Source organism: Phoca vitulina, unplaced genomic scaffold, assembly GCF_004348235.1.
Source record: "Phoca vitulina isolate PV1807 unplaced genomic scaffold, GSC_HSeal_1.0 scaffold85, whole genome shotgun sequence".
NCBI classification, from domain to species: Eukaryota; Metazoa; Chordata; class Mammalia; order Carnivora; family Phocidae; genus Phoca; species Phoca vitulina.
The window spans coordinates 3,439,027-3,466,080 of NW_022589788.1; the positions used below are offsets into that span (position 1 = coordinate 3,439,027).

At 58.5% G+C, this 27,054-nt stretch overlaps 1 protein-coding gene across 22 annotated transcripts in view; it reads left to right on the top strand.

Moving 5' to 3' along the window:
* Positions 1–27,054, top strand: part of ABLIM2 (actin binding LIM protein family member 2) — a 151,186-nt gene that overhangs the window by 112,071 nt on the left and 12,061 nt on the right. For 4 of the 22 annotated variants that reach the window (XM_032395440.1, XM_032395444.1, XM_032395443.1 and 1 more), the window contains 8 exons: positions 89–142; positions 5,579–5,698; positions 6,682–6,734; positions 7,404–7,545; positions 18,429–18,490; positions 23,867–23,921; positions 25,233–25,240; positions 25,449–25,529. In XM_032395440.1, the coding sequence (XP_032251331.1) occupies positions 89–142; positions 5,579–5,698; positions 6,682–6,734; positions 7,404–7,545; positions 18,429–18,490; positions 23,867–23,921; positions 25,233–25,240; positions 25,449–25,529 (575 nt within the window). Of the gene's footprint in view, positions 1–88; positions 143–5,578; positions 5,699–6,681; positions 6,735–7,403; positions 11,923–18,428; positions 18,491–23,866; positions 23,922–25,232; positions 25,299–25,448; positions 25,530–27,054 lie in introns of those variants that run through there. The other 18 variants (XM_032395449.1, XM_032395451.1, XM_032395453.1 and 15 more) reach the window with 12 other exon arrangements.

Consider the following 27,054-nt stretch of genomic DNA (forward strand, 5'->3'; position numbering starts at 1 on the left):
CCTGACGCCTGCTTTGGAGAAGCAGAGGGGTGGAAACCAGTGTGCTCGCTCACCCTGCCCTTCTCCTCTTCTCTCTCTTCTTTCCCAGACACTGGCGTAAAAGATAACATCTATAGGAAACCCCCTATCTACAAACAGCATGGTACAGTCGGATTTCCTCTGCTGCCGTGTTCCCTGCATGCCTCTTGCACCCCTTTGCTTCTGGATGCTTCCTTTTGCTGTGTTCCGGTCGGGGATGGGGAGGCACCAGGGGCTGTCTGAATAGTAAGGGCAGATTCACTAGCGGGCTCCCAGGAGCCTCTGCATCGAAGACTGCGGAGGGCACCTCTGAGTGAGGATGCCTCTGTGTGCTCTAAAGCTGAGGCTCACACACGTCAGTGGGCTTCGGGTGGGAGGCATCACCGACGGCAGGTTTCTGGGGCTTCGGTTATGCCACTTTGAGGGAGGCAGCCGGATTGACGCCAGCCGAGATCCCGAGGTACAAAGGCTTCCTGGACCCCAACCCAACCCAGCTGGAATTTTGGAAAACAGAACCAACCAGAGTTAGTCATTCATTCCTGTGTTTTAAGAATTTCTGAGGAGAGAGTGAATAGCCAGCCTTCAGTCAGAGAGTTTTGTTGCATCAGTGAGTAGGGGCTGGACAGGTCGAGCAGTGAGGGGGTCTCTCAGCCCCTGGTTTCCCTCTCCAAGGGGACCGCCCACCTCCGCTCCGCCTGAGTTGGCCTGGGACAGGTGCACGGGCTGCAGGTGGCCGGAGCCATGGAGCAGGAAGCAGAAGGCTCCAGGTCTCCTTCTGTTTCTTGATGGAATTTCTGGGTGATTTGGGGCATGTGGCTTCACCATCCTGAGCCTCTGTTTCCTCATCTGCAAAATGGGACTGATCCATCCACCCTGCCTTCTTCACAGGCTGGTTATGAGACCAGATGGAGTAATGAACGTGGAAATACGGTCTAAACTGTGAAGTGCTGTGCACATGGTGGGGAGGTGGGAAAAGGAATTCCCATATTTAAAGTTCTTGTCCAGATGCACCCAAAGAAAACAGCCTCGTCCCCCGTCCACCACTGCATCGCTGTTAGGTGGAATCCTATCAAAGCGTGCTTTCTGTGGCTTACTGATAAATCAGTGGTCTGATTATACAAACAAGACTTCTGATTTTTCCTTAAGTACAGTAGGCTTTGTGATTATTGCTCTGTGCATTTCTTGCTCTTCCCGAGAAAGAAAGGAATGGGTTAAGCTCTCGGGTGCCCAGAAGGCGGTGGCTTTACCATTCCCTCTCAGCCGGGGAAGCTTGGAGCACAGATGTTCTGGAGGGATCAGAGACGGCTGGGCCAGTTAGATCCTAGGGCCCTTAGAGATTGTCCAGACTAGCCCCTTGTTGCTACAAGTGGGGAGACTGAGGCCCAGCTGAAGGCAGGAGCAGCTGTGTTGAGTGCTGTCTTCCCATCATGGCGCCCATGTTCACGCCTGCATGGAAAGCTGTGTTTTCTGAGCTTGTCACAAGTGGCATTGGCTGACTTGGCCTTTTATTGACCTCAAACATGTGGGTAACACCCGTGGTATAAGAGGGGCCAGCCTCTTAGGAAGCAGAAGAGGCAGTGAAGCAGATTATGAAATTACTCAGCGGCTTCTGAACAAGCCAGATCTAGGACAAAGAGCTTCCAACCCTAAGTCCTTTGACCAAATCGACCAACCCTAAGTCCTTTGACCAATCGACATTTTGTTTTACTGTTATCAGCGTGAATCCTTGCGTTGTTGGTTTTAAACTGGATACAAAGGTCCCTCCCATCCAAAGGCAAGGGAATTCTTGTAGGACTGAATGCTGAACAATGACTGAAGCTGATTTCCCGTTTCAGAAATCTGGCATACTGATTCTTTTAGCAAATAGACTTTATAGAGTACCTACTCTCCACCCAGCATCCGGCCATTTTCAAGGGGTAAACGTGAATACAGCCTGTCCCTTTGTGAATGGGAATGGTCTGTGCACGGGGGTCTCAGCATGTGTGTGTACTGTCCTTCACCAGGTTTCCTTAGGGAATGCTCCAAGAATAACATTTGTGTTAGCATGTATTTGGTTCCTGATATATTTGAGATGTTTCGATTTTACAAGATTTCCCCCATCCAGGTGGAGCACATCCTGTCAGAGTGTGTGTGTGTGAGTGCATGTGAGCATGCCTGTGCAAGCATGTGTGTGTGAGGTCATGTGTGTGTGACCATGCATGTGACTGTGAGTTTGTGTGAGATCATGCATGTGAGAGCATGTGTGTATGACCGTGTGTGTGAGATCATGCATGCGTTAGCATGGGTGTGGGTGTATGAGAGAGCGTGAGTGTGAGATCATGTGTGTGTGAGCATGTGTGAGAGCATGCATGAGTGTGTCGGAGCATGTGTGAGAGCATTGTGAGAGAATGTGTGTGTGAGATCATGCATGTGTGAGTGTGTGAGCATGTGAGAGCATGCGTGTGTGAGAGCAGGTGTCTGTGAGATCGTGTATGTGTGAGTGTGTGCAGGTGTGAGTGTGTGAGCGGGTGTGAGAGCACACGTGTGTGTGTGTGAGAGCACACATGTGTGAGCTCGTGTGTGAGATAATGCATGTGTGAGTGTGAGAGCATGCATGTGTGAGTGTGAGCATGCATGTGTGAGTGTGTGAGCGTGTGAGAGCATGCATGTGTGAGTGTGAGCATGCATGTGTGAGTGTGTGAGCGTGTGAGCGCATGCATGTGTGAGTGTGAGCATGCATGTGTGAGTGTGTGAGAGCATGCATGTGTGAGTGAGCATGCATGTGTGCGTGTGTGAGCGTGTGAGCATGTATGAGCATGCGTGCGTGTGTGAGCATGCATGTGCCTGTGCACCCACACACACACTCAGCAAAGTCACCACCCAGTCATCTCTCGGGGGAGAGACTTGAGAAACCACTACGTTGACCTCCACCTGTCTCGAGACACTCTGGGTGATGATGTTGCATTACTGGACCATTTAGCTAGTTTAAGACAGTATGCTTAACCAGTTTAAAAAGCATAGTTTTTAATTAATGCATTTACCTTTCGATGCCCTATCTCCAACTCATACACAGTGTTTGTTAATGAGCATCACTCTTTTCTGGTGCTCGCATCCTGTTCCTGTTTGGGGAAGCGAGCTCCAGCGGTGAGCCCGCCGGCCCTGCAGTGGGGCGCTGGTGTTGTGGACGAGGGGGGCCCGTGCCCGAGCAGCTGCGGTGAGGGCACCCCCATTCTGGGGGGCACTCGACAGCTGCCTGCATGTCCCCTGCAGGCCCCCAGTGAGGTTGGCACCACTGTGGATGAGGAGCCTAAGGCTGGGGCTGAGAAGTGGCCGCTCTGGGGCCCAGCTGGTGCTCATCTGCCTGACCCCTGACCTCTGGCCCCTGACCCTTCCGTTCTCACTGTACAGCATTTAGTGCCCCACAGTATGTTTTGTACTCTATTAGTTTCAGCTCTACTTGGTTATGATTTTATGGCTTTTTAAAAAAATAATAAGAAAAAATAGAAAGGAAGCAAAAGGCAGTGAGTGGAAAATTGAAAACAGCTGGGGGCAGGACAGGAGCGGAAGAGCCCTTTCCTGCATAGCGGGGGACCGATGTGGGACAGGCGGGGAGCAGCGGGACACAGAGAGTGGATGGGACCGGGGTGCCACGGTGCTCCCAAGCCGTCTGCAGGCGCTCGCAGCGGGGGGTGCCCCTGACTTTGGTGAGGCAGGCGTGGTTCCTGCCACAGCCGCTCCCCGTCTCCACTCTGAGAGTAGGGTCAAGGCTGCCTCGCCATCGGGCTTTGCGGGAGTTGGGTGAAGCCCCGCTGACGTGGGGCGTGGAGCAGGGTCATTCCAGTGGTAGGTCCCCTCGATGGAGCGACGCTCTGCTAGGTTTTAGACTGCTCAAAATGAATTCCAGGGAAGAACGGAACATGTCTCCCCACACCTCCCAGGAAGCTGAGCGTCCAGACGCAGGGACAGGGCTACCTGTGTCATCTGTAAGCAAAGGGCAGCTCTGCGACAGCCATGGGAGTGGATGCCCGGGCCCCGGACTCAGGAGATGGCAGCTCAGCCCCGCACCTGTAGCCGCCTGCTAGCAGCGGGGTGCTCGCTCCATCCTGCCCCCCAGACCAGTCAGCAGATGGGTCCCCGTGGGGCATGCATGCTATTCGTCTGGTCCCTGGTATAAGACAGGAGGCAGCCCCTTCTCACGTGTCTCCCTGGGATTCCTCCGTGGTGGGGCCAAGTCTCATTTTGGTTTGGAGTCCTGTCTTGGGACGGGAGGAAAGGGAAGGCAGGCGGGCTGTGGGTCCAGAAAGAACATCAGAGGCCAGCCAGTCTCCTGGGGATGCCTCCAACAGAGTCCCCCGGGGCTCTCCCCGGAGGGCTCCTTATGGCAGATACATTCCCGGTTTAGAGGGCACTGCCTTGTCTGCTGGGACAGACAGTGGGTCGTCCTTAATCGGTCTGTCTTCTCCTGACTCTCTGAAACACAAGGCTGTCCACTCGCCTCAAGGCTGTTCTCTTGTTCATTCCTCATTTTTCAGACCTGGGCTCCCGGGTGTGTTACAGCATCTACATGCATCACCTCATGGGATCCTCGCAACTCAGGGGGTGGGCGTCATCTGCCCATTTTACAGATCAGGAAACTGAGGCTCAGAGCTTTTCAGGAAGCAGGCATGTAATACAAAGTGCCGGACACCTGTATTTTCCTACCCCTGCTCCCACGTCGGGGCACCCGTCGCATGTGTTGTGGGCTGGCACGTTTGGCCTTTGGAAAGCCCTTGGTGACTGAGTGTGGCTGAGTCGTACGCTCCTGGTTGAGCCTTTGCAGAGGAAACTTGCTCAATCCTGGTGGGAGAGCCCGCCGGCCCTGCAGTGGGGCGCTGGTGTTGTGGACGAGGGGGGCCCGTCAAGAAATGGCCCCATCAGGTGGTGGGGCCATTTCTTGAGCCCCGAGGTGGCTCCACAGCCAGACGCATCTGACCCACCCGGTCACCCACAGCTATGCGCAGTCCTCAAACCCAGGGTGGCCTTTGGGCCCCGTGGCCTGAACTCCAAGGGCTGGGATTTCATATCCTGAAGAGCCCTCTGTTGTCTTTGTACTTGCAAATTACCCCCACTGTAGTGGTCCATTTGGGGGCCACCGAGGGCTCATTGGGGTGGGGGTGCGCTCACTGACTTTCACTGGTGGACCCAGCCCTGGAGGCTTCTCTGGGTGGGACAGTGGCTATGCTCTGGAGCTCCAAGTCCCCACTGGCCTGACCATCCCCAGAGCTTGCTGGGCAGCCGCCAAGAGTCATGGCAGATGTGTGGCCAGACCCTCAGGGCTCTGCTGTCCTGCGGCCACCGTTGTCCGGACAACAGGCGAGCCCGGGCCGCTGGGCATGCGTCCCTCCTGCCCCTGCCTCTGTCCACCATGGCGCCCCTCGCGTAGGCTCGCTGTAAATTTGCCTCCACCCGTGGAGAGAGCAGGGTTTTTATTTTCACACTGGAAAATCACTGTCTCTCCTGGAAGAAGGAGAAACAGCCATCGGGAGTAACAAAACGTCCGTGTGTCCAGAACGCTCTTCAACTGTGACCTTATCTTGTCAAGGTCCTGTAGCCCAATCCCCAATTTCCAAGCTCTCGGGCCTGATGTCAGTCTTGTCCTTGGTGGTGCACAAGGCAGGGTGCTCCAAAAGGCTCAAAGGTCCAAGCCCTCCGCAGGCTGCAGGTAAGGAGCCCACCCTTGGCGTGTCCTTACTGTGGCCTTGGTCTCCGTGGCGGGTGGGAAAGGAGCCTGGGGTTTTCCTTTCATTGTTCCATGCATGGGGTCCGTGGCTTAGTACAGGAAGTCCTCAGCTGGGTGCTGAGCATTGTCATATGCCCTTGCGTGATGTACTTGATCATACTCGCTTGGAGATGACCCCACCCCCACCACCAAAAATAAAAAGGCCGGTGGAGAATATGGACACCTGCCTTCTCAGCCCCAGATAGCGTTCTTGGTGGACACACTGTGGCAAAGTGAGCTTTCGCTCCTTCCAGTCCACCGAGGTCACCTCTGGCTGCATGTCGTACCTCCTTTACCTCTCTTCACGGACTTTTCCTGTGGCAGAGTTCCCTGACCGTTCTGCGTTTCGTGGGTGGCAGGCAGTGAGGGGGACAAACGGGGGGGGGACTTTGGAGACAGAGCACCTGGGTTCACATATCAGCCTCTGCCATGCCCTGTGCATGTCATCGTCTCTGAGCCTCAGTCTCCCGATCTGTGAATGGGGTGGCGTGGGGATCCTCAGGAGCGCCGGTGAAGCACCCGGCCAGGTCGGACACAGCAGGCCCTGCTGGACCAAACCCTCCTGTTCCTTTAGGGTTAAACTGGGAAAGTAGAGTGCGTGCTTCAGAATGCCAAGTGGCTGCATCCAAACACGTGGCGCGATCTCGGCGGCGTGGGGTTGGCTGGAGTTCTAAGACCGCGTCACTTTGCACCCCTGCTCTTGGTTTGAAGAACCGTCAGGAGGGAGGGTGCATGGCCGCCGCCCGCGGGGCTCCCGTGGGAGGCTTCTCCGGCGCGTCCTGCTCCCCGGCCCTGCAAAGGTTCTCGTGCTGTGGACCTTGGCTTGATTCCTTTCTGTTTCTGAGCACAATGGGAAGTGGGAACCGTGGCGGGGACACCCAGACGAGATGGTGTATCTCCTTGACAAGCGCCCCCTTCCCTTCCAGCCATCAGGCGACCCGATGGAGAGGACGGAATTTTCGAGCAGGATAACAGGAAGGTAATGCGGGGGCAGGTCTGGGCGGGAGCAGCCTTGCCCAGAGGCAGTCTGGCTCAGGGTGGTTCCCCAGCCAAAAGCTCAGGCTCCCTCTCCCGCATTCTGCTCCGGAGGGGCCCCACGAGGCCCCACGCGGCAGGGACCAGATTTCAGAGGTGGCCCCGCCCGCCGCCACCTCCCACCCAGACTAGCACGCCTCCTGCCGCAGTCCTCCTGCCGCACCCCTGTAACCCGGTTACGGCTCTGTCACCGAGGCCATGTCTAAGCAAAGAAAGGAAAATTAGTCCAAGGGCATTCTGGAGGCATCTGGGGTGCTGGCTCGAGAACAGGCTGGGCAGGGGGTCCCGGGGAAGGGTCCGAGGGTAGAGTGAGGCTCCGGGGGCTGTGCGGCTCGGCGACAAAAGCAGCCACGGGGAATGCGTGGAGGCCTGGGCGCGCCTCTCTGGGGGGGTTTGGCCCCCAGAGTTTCCCGCCCTGGCTCCAGGGAGGCCGAGGGCCCCTGGCTTGTGTTTAAGGGAGGGAGCTGTGCGTGGAGAGAGCCCACGCCTGGCTCACCCGTGCACCCCCAGGAGTTTGGGCCCCTCACCTCCCTGACCCCATTTCCTCCTCTGTAACACGGGGCAGCCCCATGCAGATGGCCTCCGCATTCACGTGGCTTTTTTCCTCCCTCAGCAGAAGACCAGCTGGCTGCTTCTCAAGGGGGATGCAGACACTAGGACTAACTCTCCAGACCTAGACAGCCAGTCTTTGTCCCACAGTAGCGGGACCGATAGAGACCCTCTCCAAACAATGCAAGGGGACAACTTTTACTCACGTGAGTGGTTCTTTTGAGCAAGGACCTGTACCTGTGGCATGAGATGCCTCGCAGCAAGGGGGCCCCACAATCTGGAACCCATTCCCCAGAACTGAGCCTTGCTCGTTAAGAAATCTAAGGAGCAAACCAGGTAGGAGAGCGGACCCCCTTTCCGTGTGAGTTCCCCTGGACATTGTGAGCTCGCGTGTGGCCCGTGGGCACGCGGCATGTCTCCTAGAACGCTCCAGGGCTGGAGACAGCCCAGGAAGCCAAACTGGTCTCCTGGGTTCTATTGCAAAGAACATCTCCCGGGCCATCAGGCCGGGAAGCGGGGGCCCGTTTCCCTCCAGAGCAGCCATAAGCATGGTCCAGGCGGGTGAGTCCAGACTGGGAGTCGATGACAGGGTACAGCCACCCGGCGCTCGGCCTGAGCAAGGCACCGGGGAGTGGGGACATCCTGTCCACAGGGAGTACGGGGACAAGTGACTGCTGCCTGACTCTGGGGGTCAGGAGGGCTGAATTAGGGGGGATTTTCAGATGCAGGGCAACGCTCCACATAGAGCTCTAGAATTGTACATTGTGGGTGAGAAGCACGGACAGCTAGGGTGTGATGCCCGCAGGAGACCTGGACACCATGCCTGGGTCCCAGCGGGTGGTTTCCTGTGGGCACGTATGGGGCTGAGCTGGGACGCAGAGGTGGACAGGGGTGTGAAGAGGCAGAGCACAGAGGCTGGTGTGGCCATGAGCCTGGCCCGAGCTCAAATCCGGGCTCACGCCTGATGGGCCGTGGGACCCTGGGCCGCGACCACACCGCTGGGCCTCCGTTCCGCCTGTCCGCCTGGCCAGGCCAGTAGAGACCAGAGGAGGTGACACACGTCCACAGCCGGCGTTCTGCCTGGCCCATAGTAGGTGCTCAGCAAACAGACTGTCATTGTCATCCTCATGCTCATGACTCTGAACTGTAACCTGTCTTACACATGGAAGGGGCGGCCCAGGCATTGCCGTTTGTTAAAGAAGAGCTCGAAGCAAAGCAAAGGCGCATTGTTTTGTGTATGATCTTTGCAAGCAGACATCGTGAGCCACCCCTTCCCATGCATCTGGCCCCGCCGGGGGTGCAGCGCTCTAAACGTGGGGCTCTCCGGGCCAGCACATGGGTGGATGCCACCACAGGAAGGCCACGTCAGAGCAGTCCCCCAGAGTGACTCGTCCAAGGTGGTGGCGTGCTCCTCCCGGGGCAGGTGCGGGGCGGACGCGGTGGGCTGCCCGTCCCCCCCACCGGCAGGTCACGGCGCGGACCAGCCCAGCAGCTGCGATCTGTCCCCCGGCCCTTGTCTGCTCCCAGGCACCCACTGCCCCGGGTGCTGCAGGACCTGACCATGGGCCTTGCTGCTCCGTGTTCCCTTTGTCCTGATGGCGGTTGGTTTGGAAGGTGGTGGGGTCCTGTTGCGCCAGCCCTCCAGCCCCCCCGCAGCCCTCCCACGCCCGGGTGTCGTCATGATACCCACGAGGCCCAGGAGCTCTCAGGAAGTGAGTGTCTGGGGACCTCAGGGGGTGGCCTTCTATGGCTTCCCATCCTCCCCTTGCTGGGTGGTGCTAGGACACACCTCCGGCTGATGCCGGGATCCCCACTTATGTCTGCAGCCCACCTGTGGGGGGGTACCACGTGGGGAGAAGCCTGGCCACGGTCCCCCCCCCGTGCCGTTGACCTGCCCTGTCACCGGTGTGTGCTGCCTTCACCCCGGTGCATGGCCCCTTGCCCGCACGTGCTGGGACCAGGGGCCCCCGGCTCATCCTGGGAGCCCCGTAGGTGGGAGATCCCCCGCGAGGCCCCTAGGCTGTGCGTGCTGTTTTGACTGGCCAGTCACACACCTGCAAGGTCTTGTTTTGGCTCCGTCCCCTCGTCCTCACTGTTGTCTCCCCATCACGGGGGCCACGGGCAGCCACAGGTGGGGGTCCCGGTGCTTGTCACCCAGGGCGTACCTGGCCGGCAGGAAGCACCTCGCCTGTGCCAGAATCCAGGCTCTAACGGGGGAGATTCCTCCACAGTAGAAGCAAGGTGTGTGTGTGTGTGTGCACGTACGCGTGGCCTTCCTCTTCACGAACGCTTGCTCGTGACAATTATGACAGTTCTGTCATTCCTCCGCTTTCTACGGTGGTCCGATGTCGGTTCTGCCGAGCAGGAAACCCACCATGCACCTGGGGCAACCGTGCCTTTACCTCTGTCCTGAAGACCTCACCTGCTTTCCCGACGTGCATGGGCACAGCCTCTGGGACCCAGGCTACTGGTCGTGCCTCCCATCACGCGTGCCTTGCTGCGTGCTAGCCCGTTGAGAAATTGGGGTGGGGTGGGCAGTGCTCCTAAACGGAGGGTTACGTACCCTCTTTCCTCGGGGCTCCTTCCACTCTCCCCGAGTAGCTCCCGAAGTGAGCCCACAGACACCAGTCCCATTTGCAAGCAACTTTCACTGAGCAGGGCATTTGCACGCGGCAAGGCACACCCCACCTGCATCCCCGGGACATCCATCTGTAGGGCGCCCAAGGAAGGTAGGATTGTGACACTCAACACAGTGGACGCTCAATAAATGTTTGTTGAATTGAGATGCATTAAATTCAACGGGTATTTATTGAGCACCCACTCTGTGCCAGACGCTGTGTGGGGCGCCAAGGGGGACACCAAGAAGACAAGAGCAGCCCCTGCCCCGGAGAAGCACGCAGGGAGCTGAGAGAGGCAGAGACGCCCACGGGAGCGAGCACCCGCGCATCCCGCCACCGCCCGCCCGGGGCCTCCGAGGGCTGACGGGGCGGGGGCACGTCTCATCCCATTCATGACCCCATCGGCACATCTCACCCGGGGCTGAACTCATCATCCGGTCATTCATCCATCTCTCCACCAGACATTGGTTGAGCACCTACTATGTGCTGGGCACGGTGCTAGGCAGCAGAGAGGCGGAGGTGAGTGTGGCCCAGACTCCGTTCCCCAGAGGAGGAGCAGATGACTGAGCAGCGACAAGCCACCCCGTGGCACCCTTCTTTCTGGCTCGCTGCCGCCTACTCCGAAGAGGGTCTGACCGAAATACACGTGGTATTATGGACGACTGAGCCTCTCCTTTGTCCTACACCTCGGGCCTTATCGGGACTCTGTGCGTAATGTGCCGTTACCAACGCGCCCGATTTCTGCACATGGAAGGGGTGATGTCGAGTTTTTGTTATGCGAAGAGGGTCTTGAGCTTCACAGGATGAGACTCACCGTCCCCAGAAGAACACGAGGTGACGTAGGCCCCCCTCCCCATAAGACAAAGGCCCAGCTGGCTGGGGACCCTGCCTAGAGGACTCAGTGACCCCTAGAAAGAGCCCAGGGTTTCTGAAGACACAGACCCTTCCTAAGGCCCCAGCACAGAGAGGAATGGGGGAGGGGGCCGGTTGGGAAGAGCTCTGCATTGGAAACTGAGGCAGCCCAGATGGTGGTCCCGGGGCTTTGGCTTTCGTGTCACCTTCTGTGTGTCCCTCCCTGTGGAGTCCTGTGTTTGATGGGACATGCTTGTCTTCACCTGCTGCCCACCATGGCTGGGGGCCTGGCCTGGGGCCAGGCTCAGGATCTCGGCCCAGGCTCCCTCCCAGCGCTCGCGGGGCGTGAGGCTTGGTCAGAAAGGGCCCGTCCCCTGTCATTCCTCTGGAGCGGTGACAAAATCTTTCCCACATTTCCTGCTCCACGAGACACCGTGATTTGCTGTGTGCTGATCTCTGAGAATACCCGGTGGGCAGCCACGTGCCTGGCTTAGGTCTGCCCCGCGGCCCCGAGGGCTCGACTCCACCAACATCAGGCCTGAAGAAGCACGTCAGTCCATTCTCCTCGTTCACGACAGGCAGGACAAGGCCCAGACCTCACCAGATACTTCCCGAGCACCTTCCGTGTTACCGCACTCTTGCGGGTGCTGGGGGTCAAGCAGAGGATGACATCCCCTGCCCCGAGGGGCCGGCGTGCTAGCGGGGTGGGGGCTGAGACCAAAACAAAGTTAGGAAGTATACATCAGTGCCCTGCAGGTAAGGAGGCCAGGAGGTGCTGGGGGCAGTTGTCAATACAGTCGGGGGAGAAAGACTATCTGAGCAAGACTCGACGGGGGTATAGGCTCGAACAGTGAGGATGATCGGGGGAAGCCTGGTGGGTTTGCAGGACGGCGAGGGGGCCTGCGTAGTAGGGGTGAAGGCAGCGATGCGCAGGGTCATGGAGGACTGGGTCACCTGGGGAGGACTCCAGCCTGGCGTCCGAATGGCGACGTGGTCCCGGAGGGATCCCAGCAGAGCCCGACCTCGTCTGATACAGGTTTTCGACAGGCCTGAGTGGGGGCAGGAAAGACCATAGGAGGCAATTGCCATCATCCAGGTTGGGGGACAGTGTGCTGGGAGGTTGTCCTAGAGGGGTTGTCCTAGGGGCATGTCCGGGGGGAGGGTTCCTATGGGGGAGGTGTCCTGGGGCGGCCGTGCTGGGGGAGCTATCTTAAAGGGGTGTCCTGGGGGGTGTCCTTGGGGAGAGTGTCCTAGGAGGAGGGTGTCCTGAGGGGTTGCCCTGGAGGGGCATCCTCAGGGGCTGCTAGGGGGAGGTGTCCCCGGGAGATGTTCTAAGCAGCATGAACACCATGTCCAAGCATATGCCAAGGCAAGAAGCAGGGCAGCCATTTGGGCAACAGGAAGCCAGTGGGTTGGCAGAAGAGGGACTAGCCAGGACCCAGCTGGTCTGTGTACGATGCTAGGAAGCTGTTCTGTCTGTTAGGGAACGGGTCAGCAGGGTAGGGCTGTGAGCAGGCAGATGAGGCAGTCTGTTCTGCATATTTAAAACAAGGATGGGCAGCTTCACGGAGGATAGACTGGAGGCTGCTGGGCCAAGCACAAGGGATTGGGGTGTCCACATAAGCGGCAGGGAGGCCCCTTGAGTGGTCTGAATGGCAGGAGCATGTGTGAGCAGTTAGGGGTGCATGGGGGGTGCAGAATCAGGAATGACATGGGGATAGTTCTGGCTCAGGTAGATGGAGGCACCTTTATTCAGAGATAAGGAAAGAACGGGGTGGTTCTCCGCGTGGAGTCGGGAGCCTGGACATCCAGGCCGCGCTGCCTGGAGCTGGATGGATGGGCGGGGAGCAGAGTCCCTGCAGGTCCTCAGCTCCCAGAGGCAAGTGGGTAACCTGAGACCTGGGACTTTCTGCCTGATAAACATGTTCCTGAGCTTGCATGACTCTCTCCAAAGTGTGTGAGGCCCAAAGAAGGTGTGATTCTCTGGGTCCTTTCCCAGCTCACTCTGGGTCCTCCTCCTCCCATTTCCTGTCTGCCAAATGCTGCAGGAAAGGGGAGAGAAAGAGTGAGCAGGTGGGCGAGCAGGTGGGCGAGGGGCTGTGTTGTATTGGGGCAGGAGGGGACCCAGAGGAGCCGCCAGGGATGGAGAGAGCCAGGGCTATGGGAGTGGGCCAGGGTTGGGTGGGGGGTGCACCCTGGCGTTCAGCAGGTGGTTAGGTCCCCTGGTGCAGGGACTGCTGGGGAGGGCGTGGCCATCCAGGTCTTTCTGCGAGGCCGTGGCCTCCCGCTGGATGGACAGACTGCTCTCTGCCCCTGCTCCTGGCCAGTCCCCAGAGAGAGCAGTGGGCACTCCAGATATCAGGGAGGGGACCCCGGCCCAGAAAACACTGTTGGCCCCTCATTGGAGAGACCACCCCCAGCTGTGAGAGTGGGGCACCCTTGGGCAAAGCCTACCACCATCTGGTGAGGGAATTTTAGCAAAATTCCCTGTGTCCCCTGTTTCCAGCAGGCTTGCCCTTTGGGACTGGACAGGGTGTGGCCTCTGATCTGTGGGCAGGGGCACAGGCTGCAGGCGATGCGATGTTCGTAGAAAGGAGCCAGTGTTTCAGGGCCCCCTCTGCTCCCCTCCAAATCTGCCTTCTTGAGATCCCCCCCGCCCAGCTGGAAGCTCTCTCCCCTTCCTCAACCCAGGCCCGGGGGCTCCTCATAACCCTCTGTGTCCTTTCTCCCCTGTGGACTGTTAGCCCCTGGGGAGCAGGGTCCCATGAGGATGCCCCCGTGCCTCCCTCACCTTGGTGAGTGCTCCCCAGAGCACTGGTGGAGCTGGGCCTTCTCAGAGCAGTACCATCCTCCCTTCGTGGGAAGCGGCATTGCTCCTGGTGGGGTGGAGGGGATGACAGTGACCGCTGCTGACACGGGCAGCAACAGTGTCCACGAGATCACAGGATGGGCCAGCAGAGAGAGCACCAGGTCTGGGTGCTGGTCCACCGGCGCTTGAATCCCAGCTTGTCACTTGCTGTGTGACTTCGGGCATAAGAGCAAAGTTGTCTGTTTAAAATGGCCTCATGTGTAAAAATGGGCACGATCCAGGCCTCCTGGCAGGAAGCATCTGGGCTTTGGGGCTCACATGTGAGCACTCCGGCATCCTATCTCCTGAGCCTTGGGGGATATCACGGCAGAGCGTGGTTAAGTCCACAGGCCTGGTTGCGGTGAGCCCGTCTTGCTTACTTCCGGAAGCCTGGAGCTTGGGTCATCCTAGGGCCTCCTGCTCATAGGCACTCAGGGCTGAAGGCAGTTCCAGCCCCCTCCTGGACCCAAACCCCTGCAGGGCCATGCGGCTGCCAAGTTCCTTGTCCGGGCGTTGGTGGAAGATGCGCCCAAGGAAGTGCCTTGCTGAGCAGTTGTGCACAGAGCATCCCCGGGGGCAGTGACGAGCTGCTTGTCTCCAGCGGCAGCTGGGCCTCTCCTTGCATGTCCAGCAGATCCCCTAACCTCTGACCAGCCAGCCCAGAAGAGCTACAGACCCAAGGAGACAGTGCTCAGAATGCCGAGACAAGGCTACCACAGGTGGGCTTCTGAGAGGAGGCGGCAGGGGAGCCTGTCTGCGCTGAGCCCGGACATGAGGATGGCTGGTGTCCAGCCCTTGCAGGGCTGATGGGACTCACAATGGGCCAGCTGCCACCTCGCCCCAGGCCCAGCAGACCTGCCTTCTCACCGTGCACACAGGCAGCGCACGCTCTCGTGGCCACCTGATGCCATCCGACACGCAGGTGCCCAGGACACGCCCACACCTGCAACCCGCAGGGTGCAGAGATGCTGGCCCAGATGGGCCCACCGGTTCCCGAAGCCAGAAGTCCTAGGCCCTCGTTTTATCCTCTTCGTGAGCAGACGTTGACCTTGTAGGGGCCATTATTCTCACGGGGCCTCAGCTTCCTTACCTGTAAAAGGAGGTCCTGTGTCATGCAGAGGCCTACGAGGGTCAGGGAAAGTCTCTGCACGTGCGAAGGGACTTTTTAAGCCAGTGGCTATCAAACCTAGCTGCATGGGGGGCGGGGGGGGTCACTGGGACCTTTAGAGTCTACTGATGGCTCATCCCAGCCCCAGAGAGGCCAAGTGTGATGGGTCTACATGGCAGCTGGGGGCGGTGGGGGGCAGATAATGGAGCCTCCTCTCTCCCTGCTCATCCCCATTAAGTATAACCCCACCCCACCCCCAAAACAATAGAGCAGACACATCACAGAAATCTCAAGGGTGGAAAGAGGAAGGTGGGCTGGCTAAGGACCCCAGGACTTGAGGAAAAACACAGGAGCCATGTCTCCCACCTCCCATGCAGTGGCACCAGGCGGCCAGGTAGGCATCTTCCTCCCCAAGCCTCACCGGCAGATATGAAACAGGAGGCCTACTGGCACGGGCAGCCTGGAGGGTGGGCCCGGGAGACCCTCTCCACCGCAGCCGGTGCCTCCCACCCCCACCTCGGGGCACAGAGCAACCAGGGAAGCACAGCTGATCCCGGGAACCCCAGCCGGGCTCGGCAGACCAGAGGACCATGTTCTGAAAACCAGCTTGTCCTCAGAACCACAGGCCGTAACACACCAGGCCCCATGTGCCAACTCAAGCAGGCGGCAGCTCCTTCAGTAGAAGGCTCTACCAGGATCCGGTGTCCCCAGACGTCACGTCCGGGAGACAATATGGAGGATTACTCCCCCGCACCAGGACCCATGAAGATAACGATTTGAATCGGCAGACGAAAGAGATGCGACACTAAGAACCGGATGTCAGGGTTCCCGGACGAGGATGTTTAGGGCAGCCACCCGAAAAATGCTTCAGCAAACAAATACCCGAAAATAAAGAAAGGAAATTTCAGCAAAGAAATCGACATTATCCACCCCCCAAAAAAGAGAATCAAATGGAAACTATAGAACTGAAAGATAAAATAACCCAAATTAAAAAGTCACCAATGGATTCAGAAACAGCGTAGCAGAATACGGCAGAGCAGTCAGCCGTCCTGTACATGGAGCAGCAGAAATGATCCGGTCTGAGCGACAGAGGGAAAACAGCAGGGAAAAGATGAACGGGGCCTCAGAGGTCTGTGGGGCAACATCTGTCGTGGTGGAGTCCCGGAAGGAGAGAAGAGAGTGGGCTGGAAAAAGCATTCAAAGATATGGCTAAACACTTCCAAAAGGTGGTCAAAGACCTAAACCTACAGGTTTAGGAAACTGCGAGAACCCCAAATAGGACAAGTCCAAAGGAGTTCATGCCAAAACCAGTTACGACAATAACTGAACCTCTAAAATCTGAAGACAGAGGATGGCAGGTCTTGAGAGCATCCACAACAGAAGACAGACTCCCTGGAGGACAAGGCCAACTGGAGACAGCAGGTTTCTCTGCGGAAACCACGGGGCCAGCGGAAAGGGGGTGCCTTCCGTGTGCCGAAGGAAGGTTGCCATCGACACGAATTCTGCACCGGGGGAGCCTATCCCGCGGGAATGAATGGGAAATGAAGAAATTCTCAACACTAAGCATTTTTCACGAGTAGAGGTTGTTTAAAGAATCGCGGGCAGCAGGTGTTCAAGCAGAGAGGAGGACATGGTAAGAGAAGACTCGGGGCTTTAGAATGGAGAGGATATCAAAGAGGTAAAAACGGGGCGAATATCATCGACCCTTCTCCTTTCCACGAGGTTATGAAATCCTGTCTGATGGTTGAAGCAGAATTTGTGATGTTATGTGATGTGGGAGCTCAAGGTAGGTAGAAGGGACACCCAGGACAATTGTCATTGGAAAGTCAGGAGAACAGTTCCGTGGAGTAGGGTCTGTGTGCTTCATGTGAAGCGGTCAGACGCGGAGACCGCAGGTGGCAGCCTGAGCACGGGGCCCTGTGACAGCCATCCGGGTGACAACGGTGCCTCCGGGCACAGGACAGAGGTGAGGGTACCGCTGTTCTCAAGGCCCCAAACCTTCGTGTCCATCAGGATGTCCATCAGGACAGCTTGTCTACCACAGCTCATGGGACCCCAGCCCAGAATCCAATGCAGCAAATCGGGGGCGGGCCCTGAGAATTTGCCTCTCTAACCAGTTCCCGATGAGCCTGATGCCGCTAGTTGGGGACCCCACTTTGAGAACCACTGCTCTAGCATCTTCGGTCGATCGGGAGCCCCTGTGTCTCAGTGGAGGGTCCCTCAGGTCCTCAACCGCACAGCCTCACGTCGCGGAGTGTGCCTGGCTCTGTGTGTAAATTAGGAGGGACCCCAGGACTGTGAGTCAGGGGGCCTTGTTTGGCATCCCGGGGCTGGGTGAGCTCAGGCAGACCCCCCGACTCGGGGCCTCAATTCTCCCTCTATAGAATGGGCTTCGGAGAGGCTGGGAGGAACAGGGGCGGCACAGCAGGTCCGGCCCCTCACCCCTCTTCTGTGTCCCGCTCCCCTGCCCCCCTTTCATAGGTCGGAGTTTACATAAACTCTCGTGTGGCAAGAGGGTGCCTTTGTTAAAAGAAGTTTGAGAACCCTGACCTTGATGTGGCAAAAGGCCCTTTCTGACCCCCATCCGGGACCTTCCGACAGGCCGCATGGGGGCAAACATGTGCCCAGGATAGGTTTCCTGGGTCCACATGTGAGCCGTGCAGAATGTCGTCTCCGTCCCCAGAGTTTGTGAGGACCCCCTGAGATGAAAGGCATCTGGATGAGCCTCCGTCTGGCCCTCCTGGAAGGGGTGGGTGGGCAGTTCTGTGCGTGGCACCCACCTCACCTCTGGAGGCTTGGTGCTCGGTTGCATGGACGCGCACGGCCTTGTGAACACCCTGACAGGCAGCCCGCTGGCTCCCGCGGTGGGTGCCGGCGTTTCGTGCTATGTGTTGTCGCCGAGCTGCTGGTGGCCAGCCGGTGCTGGGAGCAAGGAGCCCCGGAGCTCCCTCCAGGGGCGGGGGCATCCTGCCCCTCCGGGGGGCTAGGCTCTGCCGTGTGTCCTGCCCCTGAGCCAGGAGGCCGTAGCAGAGAGCCTCTGCGCCACTCTCTCCAGACCCGTTGCAGAGGTTAACCGGGAGACCTCAAAGCCTGGGGCCCGTGCAGGGCAGCCAGGGACGTGAGCGGCAGAGCTGGGTCAGCTGCAGGATCCCCATGGTCTCAGACCAGCCTTTTTTGTTTCAAGAGAAGCCAGAAATTAGGATCTTAATGTGAAATCCCCCAATGGCAAGTAGCTCAAGATCATTTAAAAAAAATAAAAAATAGTTCCTATGCCGCCTTTGGCTGGTGGCAGGCCCCCGTGAGCCGACCCTGGCACAGGATGGCACAGCCCTAACCCCCCACGGGGTTTCCTTCCTGCCCCTGTCCCAGGTCTCCGGGTCTGCCGGGTGAGGAGCTCGGCCTAGGTGACAGGTGATGCCAAGACCTGAGGCTGCCGGAGAACACAGGTGCCCAAGAGGGTGCCACGGTGTTCCCGGTGTCCTAGGCGGGCTCAGGGGCATCACGCCCTTGCCGGCTTCTTCCTCAGCCAGCACCCTGGGGATGGAGGTCATGACGGAGGCAGGGCGTGATCTTCGGGGGCCCCTCTGGGTGTCACGAGCTCAGCCCCTCCGGCCGGGGCCCGGCCTCTGTGTGCGTGACAGAGCTCTGCTGTGTCTGTTTCAGGACCCCCCTATTCCAAATCTGACCCTCTCCCAGGACACGGAAAGAATGGCTTGGACCACCGGGTAGGTACTCGGCCCCTCCCTGGCTCGCGATATACTAACCATCACCCGCCGGGAGCCTGAGCGTGGTGCCCACAGCTTCTTGACCACACAGCCGGAAGGAGGGGCCCGGGGACCCCGCTCGCCCACTGCCTCTGCCTGCGCCTCCCCCTGCCCCTGCCCCAGGGGCTGTTCCGGATGCTTCTGCAGACCAGGGCCAGACCAGAACTGGGACACCCGCCCCTCCTCCCGTCTAACCCCAGCCCCAGCTCCCAAGGAGACCTCAGTGTGGTGGGGAGCGGGAGATAGGGCCACGCAGAGTATCCTGACCCCCTGAGGCCCCTTCTGACCCTCATCCTTCTTCTGTGACCTGGAGCCTAATAAGGGGCTTAAAGGATCAGCTACTTGGGGGCAGCGTGAGCCACGGATCCACTTCCTTCCTGGGGTGCCCCGGCCCCTCATGACTGTCACCATGAACGGTACCTTTAACATCTGTGGCTATTACCGTCACCCCTAGTGCTGCCACTTGCCCCGTAATTATCCCTGGATCCCACACTCCGTAGCTGGCTTTCTCTGGCTGCTCCCAGCTAAAGGCTGGCCGGACTTCCCAATCCGGGACATTGGAATGTGAGCCCAGAGAGTTTGGCGCCTGCCTTGGCCCCACGGAGGGGCTGGGTGACTTTCTGTCGCTGTTCCCACAGCTTCACTAGTCCCCAGTGAGGACCCCTGGGGTGGGGCGGGTGTGATGGCACCAGAGCCCCACACACACACACACACAGCCCCAGGACACCCCCTCTCAGGCAGCCTCTCTGCTGTCTGAAACCGGGGCGAGTCGTTCCGCTGGAGAAGGTGCTCAGAGGTCGAACCCCCGTGTGTTGCACGGCAGGGTTCTCGGCAGTAAGTGTGTAACGCCCGGGACAGCCTTCTGCAGCCCCCAGGGCACACCTCGCATCCAGGGGCCTGGCTGCAGGGACCCGTCTAAGAACAGGGATGAGGCAGGCGTTTTCTCGGCCTTGTTCGTCTTCCTCGGGCCCTGTCCGACCTGCCGTTGTGTCCGTCCGGGGCCCAGGCACCTCTGCATGGTTTGACTCTAGTGAAGCCCCCTTCCCACTAATCTCACTTCCAGTTCTGGAATGGGCCGAGTCAGGGCGCGCATGCCGCATGCTCCTCTCGATTTTCTTCTAAGGATTTCTGCACCCTTCATCTTCAGTGGACAGCGGGCGGGCACGGGACGGGGGGCAGGAACGTCCACGGGACCCCCACAGCACCAGGAATTGTCAATCCTTGGGCTCAGGGTTAGGGGTCCTGAAGGGGGGTGGGAAAACGGTCCAGAATGTTCTCTGCGTACCTGGAACAGCTGTTCTGGGACTCAGGGGCCCATGAGGGCGGCAGTGTTCCACCCCTCGAGCCAAATCCTGGACTGTCCCTTGATATGTGGAAGACCAGGGAGGAATGCTCAGCATTTCTAGCCTTGCTTCATTGGTGCCTGGGCCACGTGTCCTCTGGGGAGATGCCCTCCTTGGTTCATGCTGGAATGACTTGGATCGATGCCCCCAGCACCTGCAGAGAAGGCCACGGCCTCACACGCCCCACCCCCACAAAAGCTGGGAACAGCTGACCCAGACATTTCATCATGGACACCGTCTTCACTCTCTCTCCCAGATCGAGTGAGAGTAGAGGCTAGAGCTGTAGAGGCGAGAGCTGAGCCTCTGTGAATGTTTCTCCTGCCGGCCTCAAGGCGGGGGAGGCCTGTGCGTCCTGCAGATGCTGGGGGGTTGGCAAAGGGGGCTGCATCCTCGTGGGAAGATCTTCAGCTTTTCACGTGGCTTATGTGGAGATTGGTGACTCGCATTGGAGACTTTGTTTTGGGGTTCTTTTTCCCTGCGAAGATTCTTTCCTGTTTTTTCAGACTTTCTAAGACTTTTATGTAATTTTATGCCTATTTCTCAGTGGGAAGACCAGATAATTGAGCTTTTGAATGACCAGCCTTTTATGGTGCGACCATGCTCAGCACCCAGACGTGGTCACCCACTACTGTCCGTGGCCTACAGTGCTCACAAGCCACTTGTTAGATTGTTTTTTGGTGTGTCTCCACTTCCAGAAAGGATTCTAGGTGGCCCGAAGTAAAAACACAGGTGCACTGAGACTGGAAGCCCAGAAAGCCCAAATCACAAAGGAGCAGAAGAGGAAGCTCTAAAAGAAATCATATATCAGAATTATATCAAACAAAAGAACATTGTATGAGCCAAACCGCTGAAGCTTAGCTCTGAGCTTCCTGGTAGCCAAGGCAAAGGGGCAAACATGACCAGCTATGTAGTTCTCGTCCGATGGAAGGAAGATCAGTTCATCAGGGGATAGAGGTTTCTAGTTCTTGCTTTGAGAGGGATTTGTCACAAGGGGCCACCACCCTGAGTCCCAGAGCTCATTAAAATGTCCTGCTAACCAGCCTGCCACAGAGCCTACTCCTGGTAGATGCTCTCCTCTTATGGAATAAATAGGGCAGTAACCACCTGTCACAGGCATTCCTGTAGATGAGGCAGCATGGCTCCCAACGTGTGCCACCTGGTCTATTAGGAAGAGAACGACCTCTGGCCAGCGACAGAAAAACCCTGAGGGCAAATATGGACAGACTGAATTCTCCTGCTGGAGGACAGAGCCTGCCAGATTATAGTAATAGCCTAAAGAGGGGACACTAGTTTGTGATGACGCACGTCATCCAGCAGGTGTCGCATTCCCACATGGAACTGCGCCAAGCAGCACGGCCGTGCCAGGGACCCTGATAAGATAAAAGATGGGAGGCAATTTGAATGTGGCATTTGGAATCAGACATGTGGATCTAGTGGACAAAAAATAATAAAAAACGTAGGGAGCAATTAATAGTGCAAACAGTAAACCATCTACTAGGTACATGAGAAAAATCTGTATCTTTTGAATCAGGTTTTCACATGTCCATAAAGCATTTGCAAAAATGCCTATGTACAAAGAAAACCTTAATAAATTAAAGAAGTCTGATATTTTCCAACGGTAACTCTGGAAAGAACACGTGCCGCACTGAGCCCTGAGTTCAAATCCCAGCTCTGCCACCAGCCACTTGTATGTCTTCGGGCAAGTCACTTACATTTCCTGAGTCTCTACTTCCTGTCTTTAAAAAAAGTTATCCTTACCTCTTAAGATCATTGTGAGGACAAATAACAGTCAAAACATGTGAGATCTTCTTGTAAGCTCTATAGAGTGGTTCCCACGAGAGTAATTGTTACAAAAGCAAGTTCCTACCCCTTCTTCCTTCCACAGTGGTGGCTACTAAGTGGCATATTCCAACGCAAGTCTTAGCAAGACAGTAACAATGGGCCGTGAACAGCCACAATTTCATTCCTACTACTAACAATTCCAGTATCATTTTTGAGAAGCAAAAGACATGGATTACAATGTATACAGTTCTGTGTATTTGCTGTATGATCTTGGGCTCGTTCCTTAACCTCTCTGAGCCTCGTCCATAAAACCGTGACGATGATGCCCACCTCCTAGGCTCGCAGCGAAGATTTCAGAATGTGTCTGTAGGGTAACTGACACCTAGTAAACTCCAAACCAATGGGAGAGGTAAATAATCTGTTGCTTTTCAATTCTCCAGTGCCTCTGTTGAGAACTGCAAGGGAATCAGCCAGGGTTGGGCCTGTGGGGCTCCCCTGGCCACCCCACCTGTTAAGGAGTGACCCCAAGGCTCCCTCGCACCAGAGAGGTCTTGAAGATCTCAGGCACTTAGAGGACCAAGAGGGGGCTGGGCTGTTCTTCCCCTGCTCTGGACTGATCTGGTGCCCCCGCGTCCATTCCAAAGATGCCCTACCCTCTCTCCTGGGAGTCTCTGTCTGGCCTCAGAGACTGCCAGACCAGAGGAGGCTGGTTTTGCTGCTAGGAAAGGCGTCTCTAACTGCCCGAGGTGGCGGTCGCCCGAGATTGAGTGGCCTGTGATGCAGGGCAGTGGGCGCTAGGGGGAGGCATGTCTCTTCTGCGTCACCGACCGGCCCGGTGGGAGAAGACGAGTAGAGGGCAGGTTTGCCTTGCCTTAGGCAGGAAGAGGTTTCCAGACCAGACAGGTGCGCCTGGGGCTGCTTCTCAGCGTCCTGAGAAAATGTCTCAAAAATTGTTCTTGCAAACCCCTAAGGAGAATTATTCTGTGATGGTCATGAGAGTGGGTGGGGGTGAGGGCACCTGGCTCAGGGTCCCGGGGCTGAGACTAGGTGAGGCGAGTGAGGCACTTGCCAAAAGCCTCTATAATCAAAGTAAATAATGTTCTAATGCAATGTTTTTTTAAAGCCCAAGTCAATGCAAGAAAATTCGTGATGAACAAAACACCAAGTATTTAAATAGAGACTGGCTCCAGCCCTCCACTTACGTACTTGCCCGACTCATCACCCTTGTCTCCCCTTTTTGGGATGAAGGACTTTGGGGGCGGGGCTCTCTGGCTCGTCCCTTGCCCGCACACTCTCTGGAACTACACCTGTTCCTTGCATGTCGCCCCTCTACCGCAAGAAATACTGCTGACCGCGCTTTCCCGGTCGCCCGAGCAGGGCGAGGCGCGACTCTCCCCTGGGACTGCAGGCCTCCCTTGAAACCCCTCCCGGGATCCCAGAAATGCCAGCCCAGAGCGCCGAGCCTGTGTCAGAGCAGGTGCTGGGCCTGCGGGAACCGTGCTCTTCCAGCGGCTCCGTGGACCGCAGGCCGTGGCAGAGCTTGACTCGTGGTGTTCATGCCAGGCGCAGGAGTGGGGGTAGAGACACGGGGGCTTGGTGCCTGCTTTTGGGGCCCAGACCCTCCTGAGCGGTGTGTGGGGCGATTTTTTCAGGCGGGCAGAGGGAAGAGAATTCCCAGCGTGGGTGGTGGAGATGCACGGAGTCTGCTGACGACTGCCGTGAACAGGGGAGGCAGGCACGCGACGGTGGCCCCTGTTCCCTCGAGTGTCCCCACCTCAGGGCCATCCTCTGTCACGGCCACTCAGGCACGCGGGGCTCTGTCCAGGGGCTGTACGAACCGGCTCTCCTGGGCGCCTGGGGCCCATGGGGTCTGGAGGGGAGCAGCGGCCCCCGCAGGCTGGCCTCCGCACCGGGCTGGTCTGCACCCCTAGGGGACCACGGGGCGCAGGGAGCAGGTGTGCGGGCGTGGCTCAAAAGGCGGGCAGGAGAGCTGGGCCAGGCAGGGTCCCCGCCGGCCTGGAAGGCAGGGGGGAGGCACGCGAGCAAACCCGCCAAGTGTGTCCCAGCGTGGCCCTTCCAGAGCCGAGGCGCCGGGGACTCTGGGGAGCCCACCTTCCTCCCCTCACCCCCACCCCCGGAGCCGGGCAAAACCAAGGCGCGACCACCCGCCCCTGCAACCTGCCGCCTGCCGCCCTCTCTCTTTCTCTTCCAGAATGCCAATCTGGCCCCTTTTGGAGCAGACCCGGATGCCAGCTGGGGCACGCGAGGTACAAGACGCGGGGACCCCCGTGGGTCTCCGGCTGGGGCAGGGGTCTCTTACGCGTTTCCATGAGTCTCATTCTGGGACGGGCCCCTCCAGGGCCGGCTGGTGAAGGCTCCAAGCATCGCGCAGTGGGGGGAGCGTTGGGGTGCTCATTTCGGCTCGAGGAGCCCGTTACCTCCGTTCTTATGTTGCCTGAGGTGCTCCCTTCCCTTCATCCTTGAGAACAGCCGACCCTGTCCTGATTTGTTGGTCACTCTGGTCACTTGGGGAGAGAGATGTGTGTTGGAATAGCCATCCCGTACCAGGACTGAGGCCAACCCAATCACCCACGGTTACATTTCGTGGCAACATAACACCCCTGGGGTCCGAGTCAAATGAATTTGGGTCCCATCCTGCCTCCCACCCCTCCTGGTCACGCAGGCCTCCTGGGCTTCAAACCAGGAAGGTTGCTTGCCGGGAGGCTGGTGTTCCTGGCATGACCCCGGTCGCATGGCAGGTGCCTGACCGGGGGGGGCTCTGCTAGCTCTGAGCCCCTCCTGCGTGGGGTGTTCGCTCACCCCTGTCACCCCGGATGGCGGGGAGCATGTTCTCATGGGCTGCTGGCTCACACTGGGCCGTGGAGCACTGGGGGCTCACAGCCAGCTCCCTCCACCTGGCTCTCCAAGTCATCAGGATGTCGTGTGTGGCCCGCTGGGAAATTTGGGGACCGGCCCCTGTCACCCAGGCCCCTTGCCAGGGTCTCCCTCCCAAGGCCAGCTAGTGGCCCAGGTCCTAGGGGTACTGCTTTCTGGGGGGTTCTACATGCTCACAGAGGCCCTCTGATCCATTCGGGTCTATTTTCTGACATGACGATTTTAGTCTGGCAAAAAAGCCTTTTGAAAAGTAAGCATGTGGGGCTCAGGAATATAAAGGAGGAACTACAGGCCAAGAAGGTGAGAGAGTAAGAGCCGTGGGGTCAGACCCTGCGTGGCTGTCAGTCTCTGCAATGCCCCCAAAACTGCCCTGGAATGTCCGATCCGCAGGTGGGTAAACTGAGGCAGGCCACTTTCTCAGGGCGGCCCGGACCACCAGGGAGACAGTATCACGCCCGAGGAACACAGCGCTGCGTCCGGCTCCCAGTCTGGCCTCCAGCCTCCCGACCATGCCTCCCGCTCTCGGGTTCCCCCTGGGGAATCTGCTGCCCGAGGACTAGCGCCCCAGTGCAGGCCGCCGGGGGCGGGGCAGGGGGTCCCCAGGACGGGACTGCTTCCGCCGTTGGGCCGCGTTCCCGCGCTTTCTAAACTGCCATGCGTGGCTTCTGCTCTCTCTCTTACAGAATACAAGGTAAGAGGGGCCGCCCGCTGCCACGCCGACCTCTGCCCGCCGCCATGCACCTGCCCAGGTTAAAAGTTCCTTTTGTTGTGGTTTCCTATGAAATGTGTGTGTCCGATGCCGGCACAAGTATGTACCTCTCGTTGGCCTTCGGCTCAGCCCTTTGGTCGCAGCACACGCCTGCTTCCTGGGGTCAACCTGCGGCCTCCCCTCCCCACAGGTCTATCCTTATGACGCCCTCATTGTCACCAACCGAATTCGCGTCAAACTGCCCAAGGATGTGGACCGGACGCGGCTGGAGGTAGGAGGGCATCTCTGGGGGCGGGGGGTGTGCATTCCGGCTGGGAGGTCCCTGGCACATGCCTGTCCGCGGCGTCAGCACTCAGCACCCCTGAGTGTTCCTGCGGGCGGCGGGGGCGCCACCAGGCCCATGGCGGGCTCGGAGCCCAGGCCCCGCGTTGTTTCGAGGGTTGAGAACCGTGGGAGCGTCCCCCAACACAGGTGGCTTTGCAGAGGGCTCTGCTGTGTGTGTCTGGCCAGGAAGGGCTTCGTGACAGCGCCAGGTCGGTGGTGCTTGTCCTTCCCCTGGGGACTGGTGTTAGGAAGGTGGTCACGATCCGTGGCCTCTCGTTTGGCCACATTTACACCCAGTGAGAATAATAAACTCATCTCTGGAGAGCACGTGTAGGCTTAAACGGCCAACAGGATGTCAGCTCAGAGTAGGTATTTGGATGACACTTGTTGACCACAAGGACTTGGCTGAGCACTCGCTAGGAGCCGCGGTCCCCACGGCTGACGTGCAGGACTTAATCCCCAGAGTCGCCCTACCGAGTAATCAATGTCCATGCACTAGATCTCACCTCCTGAGCCCTGTCACGGATGCTTCACTGCCTTTTAATGACCGTTTTGCTGGGCGCTGCGGGGTCTGGAGGCTCCTGAAGGCCTAGGGCTGCCCTGCCCCGTCCGTGCCCCAGGGCTGGGCACACGGGAGGTGCGGGGAGCATCTGACGCAGAGTGTGTGTCCAGCCAGCGCCGGAGCTGCCCGACCGCCCACCTGGGAGGGAGCCGTAGGGGCGCGGACACAGCCGAGGGGCACCCAGCCAGCGCGGGAGGGCTGCCAGGAGAAGTCGGGAGGCCAGGTGCATCGGTATAGGATTGCCGCCTAAGACGGGATGGACGGAGGCCCCGGCGGTGCACTGGGGTGGAGGGAGCGGGGCTGGTCCACTGCGCAGCAAGAAACATGGGGCTGGCCTTTGAAGGAGGGATGGGACTCTCACCAGCAAAGAAGGGAGAGCACTGAAGGGTCTTCCAGGCTCAGGGACCCGCAAGTAAAGTCTTCGGCGGGGGGACCTGCAGGATGTGCCCGGGCCAGAAGGGAGCCCCCCCGGTGATGCTGGTCGGGACCCGACTTCCCTGCACTAATTGGCCTTGCTGCGTGCGCCCTTCGGGTGGACATACAGCTGCCTACCGCGTGGGTCCCTGGGCCCCTCGCCTAGGGCCCGGGACAGCATCCCTCGGCAGGGGGATAGTGGTGGCGGGGAAGGGCTTGGGGACGCTGGTGTGGGACAGCCCTGCACGGAGACACATCCGTGTCGACACTTTCTGTGGCAAGTGGTGGGTGCCCGACCCGAAGTGACTCAAGCAGAAAGGAGATCACCAGCCATAGGGTTGATGGGTCCCCACAGGGGTGGCTCGGTCCTGCCTCAGGACCTTCCTTCCCACCGTCTCCTGGCTGTGCGTCCTCTGTGTGTGTGTCGGCCTCGTCGAGAGACAGACTTCTACCTCACCTCTCCCAGGCTCAGAGTCTGCAGAGAAGAGATCCCGTG